General features: G+C 36.7%; 1 protein-coding gene across 1 annotated transcript; it reads left to right on the top strand.

The window, feature by feature from the left end:
• Positions 1–81: 81 nt before the first annotated feature.
• On the top strand, positions 82–7,392 carry LOC119676518 (mucin-5AC-like). The gene is made up of 3 exons (XM_038087758.1): positions 82–2,160; positions 2,919–3,012; positions 3,169–7,392. The coding sequence occupies exons 1-3, from the start codon at positions 344–346 to the stop codon at positions 7,390–7,392; spliced, it is 6,135 nt and encodes a 2,044-aa protein (XP_037943686.1). The 5' UTR covers positions 82–343.
• Positions 7,393–7,606: the final 214 nt, after the last annotated feature.

Raw genomic sequence — 7,606 nt, 5'->3', positions numbered from 1 at the left:
AAAAATAAATAGTTAAATAATCACAATTAAAGATAAAAACAAATTATTATAAAAAAACTAAAAATTATACAAAAGAAAAAAAAATTAGTAGAACTGAAAGTGCTTTATTAACATTGAAAAGTGTTACATTTTTACGCTTAATTAATGTTCATAGAAATATCGAACCGCGCTTTAAACTTATAACTAACTAAGACTAAGGCTAAGAAATTTTTTCTTACAATTGAAACCTCAAAAAATCAGTGACAACCTTGAACGTACGACACTGCACTGCACTGCACAACACTACACAATTTTGGTGAACCGATTTGCAAGAAAAATAAAATACTCTATAAAGGAAAAAAAAATGTCGAACGAATTGAGCGAATTAATCGCGCTAGGCTGCCCCGACCTTACTAGTAATGGAGGCACTGAAATTGTTATGGTTAATGCTGAACGACGTTTAAGCGTCAAACAGATGACAGCAACTGACTTTGCTTTAGCGCGCAAAGCTGCAACATCCAATGAATCACCAAATACCGCAAATATAAAGGTAGCTACAACAGCAACGACAAAAGACTTGACGCCTAACACCAGTAGCAGTGTTTCGTTAGAAAAGGCAACACTATCATTAAGTGTTTCGCCTACATCTACAGCAGTGACTGCAATTACAGCCCAAAAATTTGCTGCCTCTACGTCTATATCACCTATAGCAACAACACCATTATCCCCTAGCCCCACTGAGACATATGCAGAGCAAAGTAAAGCACAACATTTACCCTGCTCTGCACTACGTGATCGCATTACATCACTGCCCAATGTATTTGACGATGGTATGGCTCAACTTGTGCTAGACACATTTACCGCTGTTGACTCACAGGCTGCTAATATTACTGCTACAAAACCGCAACTAGAACTGCAATTGCCTGAGAATTTGCACAAAGGTCAAGAGACCACAACTGTTGATAAAATGCAGAACAAATGTTCTACTTCTAATTCGTCGATTGATGAATCTGAAACCGCAGAAAAAGCTTCTATTGCTGATTCAATTGAGTTGATACGCATGCAACGTAGAGAGCGGCTACTTGCAAATGAACATGAACGTGAACGTTCATATTCACCACCTCTGCGTGAAATACATTATGAACGAAGTTTGGCACCAGATCGTCTACATAGTTCCAGTATTAGCAGTGTTGGCTCTGGTGCTTCAGCTTGTACTGGTTCTGTCAGTATTTCAGCCTCAGTAAATACTAGTAATAATGCTAGTCGCCGTAGTAGTATTGCGAGTAATTCAATTGATGCAACAGCAGTCTCCACTTCAGCAACAGTTAAAGTGCCAGCTGCAAATGCTTTTCCACTGACCAAAACATATTCAACTCCAAATATGGAAGCACGTAAAAATAGCTTAACAGCAGTTTTTCCGCCAGCTAAAGTTGACTTAATTGAAGAGAGTACATCAAATACATCGATGACCCCGCCGGAACAAAGTCTAAAGCAGTCACAAAATACTATAAATAAAACATTTGAGAGAGTAAGAAAAACAATATCCAAATCAAAATCAAAATCAAAGTCAAAATCTCCGGCGACAAAGACTGTACAGAAATCTGGTCTAACATTAGCCGAAATACATAAAATTGTTGAGGATACTATAAAACGAGAAATACCTACCGGCAAGATGGTACATCGCACCAAAACGCCACCACCAGTTGGAGTTAAACTTGGTGTAAATTTAAAAAAAGTATCACCACCAAAAACTACCATAACAGTTAAGAAAAATGTTGCGCCAATGTTGGGTGTTGTTTTGCGTAAGGTTGAAAAGAAGACAGAACCACAAAAAAGTATACTCGACGATGATAAACCATTGTATCATTTGTCTATAGTACGCAGTGACAACAAGGAGTACAAACCGGCACAGAAACCAAAGCCAAAACCGGCGCCTACAAATTTACAAAAATCTGCCACAACTACAGCAATGCCTACTAAACCAAATCCTGGTGGTATACTAACAGGACCTCAAGTTACGGCTATACGCACCGTGCCGGTTAGTCAACAACAATTGAAAACTTTACGCCCACAAATGGGTGTACCAATTACCATACAGAAGATTGAAGGTGATAAAATTATTATTATCAAGAAAATTATTGTACCTAAAAATAGCAAAATACCGGAACAATATCTACAGGTTGGTTATATATGTTGGAATAATGTGCCAGTGTCGTCAGTAAAAGTGTTTGTCGTGCGTCAAGTGATTGTCTATCCTTTTATATTTGTTCAATGTTTTTGAGAAGAATTTATCTCGATATCATATTAAGATTGACAAAGGAGACAAAGCTCGTCTTCGAAACAGGCATTTCAATATATGTAGGTATATATATAATATTCAAAATTTTTTTACAAATTTTTGTTCTGATTATCATTGAATAATATGCAAAATTGATTAGTAGTTATACAAAATATTCGTGGAGATTGCTATAATTTTTAATTAATATGTCTGTTTATATAATTAATTAAAATTAAATAAGATTGATAAAAGTATTTTTAACTTAATTACATTTTGTGTCCATATTCGATATGTACTAATTACTTAATAATAATTTATTAATCACAGTGTAAGACAAAATGCGCCTCGAGAGATGATGATTCTATTTTTGTTATTAAAATGTAATTTGAACTTAAATTATACATAAAATTTTCTGACCCAAACAAGACAAAAATAGATGAGCTAAAATTTTTTTTATCTGCAGATAAAGTATTGTTATTTAGTTTTAATTGCATCTGCCATATATAAAAAAAATATAGTGAATAACTAATTAAACATTTTTTGTGTGATATTGGTTCAATAACAACACATAGAAACGCATATGCAACTTGCATTGCATTTCGATAAAAATATAAAAAAAAACATTCTAATACCAAATGAGTGAAAATGACTTGCTGCAAACTACAAATAACGCAACAAAAGCTGCAAATGAAACACCGTCACCAGTTGCTAGCAATCAGCACACAGCAACGACAATGTCAAGTAAAGAATCTGCTGTAAAAAATATATCATATGGCAATGTGGCGTCTAATTCAACAAGCAGTACAGGTAATACGCTGGCGGCTACTACGACACCTACACATAAAACCATTAGTCAACCTAGTAAAGAGGAAAATATGCAGAAACCCACTTGCATATCTTTTACCAATCAGTCGCCACATCAACTTAGTCAAACACCACCACAACATCAGCAACAACTTTTTAAAATAATGTCACCACAATTCGCTACGGTGTTGTCGTCCAGTAAAGCTGAAACAAAAAGCGGTCTACGTTCACCTATATCGTCGCCATTAGCAATACGTAAAAATCGATCACTGTTACCTGGAAGTCCGAAATCAACACCACCATTACCGCGTAAGAACTATCCACCATTGTCCTATAATGCCATTACAGGTGCTATAACTTCACCAATTGCTATACCCGCAGTGCCACCTAGAATGATGGCTACCATAACTTCTAGCCCGCCATCTAGTCTGTCATTATCCTCATCAAACTCAACGCCTTCTACACCCTCAACTTCACCACCACCACCGCTGCCTTGTCGTGCACCAAAACATAACTCTAGCAGTAATGTACAACAACTGTTAAATGCTAGTCCAAAAATGGTCAGAAATAATTCAAGTTATAAGTATGGACATCCAACACAACAGTCTTTTACACCTCGGAGCACGACCAAACTACCAACTGTGAATGCTCAAAATAATCAAAATAGTAACAAAATGCCGGTAATTACAACGCAGCCGCTGTCTGAAATTGATCTTGATAAACTCATTGCCCAACAGAAGGAATTAGATGAAATTAATGCCACAGCTGCACATAATTCCAAAATGGATGCTAATCTTTACGATGCCGAAATTGAAATGATGAATAAATATTTGAAGAGTTTGCCAGACTACAGTGAAATCGATAAGAAAATACATCAAGAATTCAAAGAATGTGAAGATCTCTGTGAGCGTTTGAAGAAACGTCAACAACCTTTGTCAAAATCTAACTCACAACAAAATGTAACACCTGCTTACTTTACTAAGACTCAGCAACCAGCCTTACCTACAAGTAGTGCTTACCTACCAAATAATAACTTGAGCAAATCTTCATCCATTAATTTTGGTCACCAATTGTCCAGTCAACAAACTCCACCTAATACAAATCAAGCACATAAAACACGCATGGCGTATCCCTCTATATTTGCTGCTTTAGGGGCGCCAAGTAATACTACTCAAGCTCCAAAACTACAAAGAAGTGTATCTAGTTCTAATATGCCACACTCGACGCAACAATTATATCAAAGTATGCACTCCTATTTACCACAATCAACACCATTAGATGCACAAGATAAGAATGGTTCAACAACAGGTTCAAACTTATCATTAAATAAACAACTGATGAATGATTTTTGGACTGAGAATATAGCCTCATCACAAAAACGACAGACACCAAAACGTACCTTTTGGAATTACGAGAAAATTTGTAATACTCAATTAGGCGCAGCAGGTGCACCATTAAAGGTGGACGCACAAACTGCAAAGAAGTTGGCGATATTTGATCCAACTGTCGCAGAGGCAGCGCAGAAAGAATTATACAAACCCAACAAATTGCAGAAAAATGCTTCTCTATCACATTTGGACATGAAAGTGAGGCAAGCAGTTACCAAGGAAGATCTCTATAAGTTGATTTGCAATGAAAATCCACAAACCACTGGACCCACTACTTTTAACTCGCCGAATGGTTTCGTAAGCAGAGTGCCAGTAAAAATTAATAATCCGCAAATTTCTGAACCAATGACAACTAATTTAAACAAAAGTGTTTCACTTTTTCATGTACCCTCCGTTGGGGTACCACAGAGTATTGGCATGACAAATAATTTGATTCGTTCCAATAGCAAAACACACATACCAACCTATATGAAGCATTTACCATCTCTAACTCGTAGTACTTCAAACACTGCTATACTCTTGCCAGCACAGGTACAGCAAAAGGAAACAAATTCTAATGCAACAACTGTGGCAAAACAAATTAGTCAACCGAAAATTGCAGCCGCAACAATTAATAGCAATGCGTCATCAACATCTACTGCAGTTATAGCGAATCCCTACCGCGGCCTATTGAAAAGTTCATCTAGTTCAAGTATTTTAGGTGTTGGAGCCTCAACTAAATATAGTCCCTTTCAAATGAGTCAGTCACATTTACATGCATCTGACTCATGCCAGCATCAATTAGCAAATAAGTCAACAGCAACACCTCTCGCACCAGCGATGACTACTTCTTTAGTGGCTCCCAATGAAAAACCAACATCACCCTTAAGTGATGAGCTAATGATGCGACAAAAACAAACTCAACTGCAACAACAGCAACAACAGCAACAGCAGCAGCATATGCAACCTAAACTAGCAAAAATCAATGAGAATACAAACTCAATTAGCGATATTGCTCAAGCAACAGAATCTCCGTCCCTCGAACGTAAGTCCGAGAAAAGCAATAGCACGATCAGTACAAATAGTGTGACAGTAACGAATTGCTGCGCTACACATCTACCGCAATTATCAAAGTTTACGTCATCATTTCATATACCTTCAACTGCAGCGGATAGTAAAGCACAGCAACAACAATCAAAGCAAACAACAGGTACCACAAGTAGCAATAACAACAGTAACAGCAATAGCAACAGCAATTACAAAATAACAAAAACGCAAAGTGCTGCCAATATAGAATTGTCGAAACGTCAAAAAGAAACCGACAATAAAGTAGAAAAATCTGTAGCTGACATGCTAAAAATAAGCAACAATAATAAATCAACGTTAACAATGACACCATCAACAACTGCTACCGCTGCTGCTCAGACTGCAGCTGCTGCTGCAATTGCAACATCAGCAACAATAACAGACAATAAATTGCTTGTAAAACAAGAATCCTTGCAAAATTTAAGCAAACCAATCATAAGCAAAACAACTACAGAAACAAATACAACAGCATCACAAATACCTTTACCAATAGCTAGTATTGCAACATCAACAACAACTGCACCAACAGCAGCAACGCAACAATTTGTTAAGAAAAATTTTCCTATTGGAAAATCCAATTCAACATCACAAATTCAAACTGCTTATCAAAGACAGTGTATACTACAGCAACAACAACCGCAACAACAGCATCACCAAAATCCAGAACAACAACATTTACAACAGCAAAATATGTTGAGGCAACAGCAGCAGCAACAACAACAACATGTGCAAAATTATCCGCAACATAAGCGTCCTTTCTTAAATTGGAATTCGTTTGCTTGTTCAGCTATGAGTGGTAGTATTGATCCTTTTATGCAAAAGCAACAACAACAACAACAACATCAGCAACACAAATTACAACAAGTACCAACAACAACAACAAATGTTGCTAAGAAGTTAGTGCAACAACAATTACCAACACAACCTAAACCTGCTACAGGTCTAGCAGCATTTTTACAAAAAAGCACTAATAAAGAAAATAAATATATTGCACCAACGACAATTCCCCAACAAATATACGCTACTACAACGCAATTTCAACAACATCCACAACAACAACAACAAGTGGTGTATGCTTATCAACCGCAACATCAACAACAACAAATGCAACAGCAACAAATGCATCAGCAGCAGCAGCAACAACAACAACGTCGCAATCCAATTACCCATTCAGCTTCATTCACTACAACACAACGTCCTACAGTGATGGCAGCTTATCCACAACAACAATTGCATTTAGGACAAGTAACAAAGCAACAACAACAACAACAAGTTGGAGGTACTTATTACAGTAATAACCCACAGCAGGGCCCACAGCAGCAACAAAATGAACGCAAAGTTTTACAAACATTTGAACCGTATTTATATGCGAAGCCAACTAATTTAAGTGTTGGGAATTTGCAGCAATCTTTTTACCAACAGCAACAGCAACAACAACAACAACAGCTGCAGCAACAGCCAATTAATGGTGGCGGTGTTTTAATGCAACTTCCGCAACAACAAGCGCAGCCCGCAGTACAGCAACAAACGCAACATGTTGCTGGATTTTATGCTTATGGCTCAAAGCCGATGTTGCAAACGGCGGCACCTATTGCAACAATGACTTTTGAATCTACCGTCAATGCAGCAACTGCGCCAACATTTAGTCCGATTATTCTGCAACAACAACAGCAGCAGCAACAACAACAACATCAGCAGCAACAACAATTGGAATGTAATTCAATTAATTTAAATCAAACACAAAATCAAATGTCAAAATCTGCAATTGCACATTTTTCGAGTATCGAGGTAGATTCTTTACAAATATTCCGTTTGTTTTGTGCATTGATTGTTCGAGTTGTTTGTTCGTTCGTTCGTATGAGTTTTGTCTTTAATTAAAAACCAATGCTTCAATTATATTTTTATTAGATATATACGTAATACTATATCTGTTTTTAATTAACACGTTAATAATTAATAGCATGTGTATAAAAGTTTAATGACTAATATTAGTTAATAAAAATTTCTGCTTCCATATATAGCTAAGCTGTACTGTAGTAGCCTATTTTAGTCTACTTTTTTTTCAGTGTATTTTAACAGCAGAGTTGACACC

The sequence above is a fragment of the Teleopsis dalmanni genome, chromosome 2 (assembly GCF_002237135.1).
Source record: "Teleopsis dalmanni isolate 2A chromosome 2, ASM223713v2, whole genome shotgun sequence".
NCBI lineage: Eukaryota > Metazoa > Arthropoda > Insecta > Diptera > Diopsidae > Teleopsis > Teleopsis dalmanni.
This window is presented reverse-complemented; position numbering and strand designations above follow the sequence as displayed.

Bases quoted from the DNA above. Each gene is read 5' to 3' on its own strand.
- LOC119676518 (XM_038087758.1), top strand. From the start codon at position 344: ATGTCGAACGAATTGAGCGAATTAATCGCGCTAGGCTGCCCCGACCTT. The intron at 2,161-2,918 runs TGGTTATATATG...CTTGCTGCAAAC, and splicing joins CCGGAACAATATCTACAGGT to TACAAATAACGCAACAAAAG. The intron at 3,013-3,168 runs GTAAAAAATATA...TTTACCAATCAG, and splicing joins TGTCAAGTAAAGAATCTGCT to TCGCCACATCAACTTAGTCA.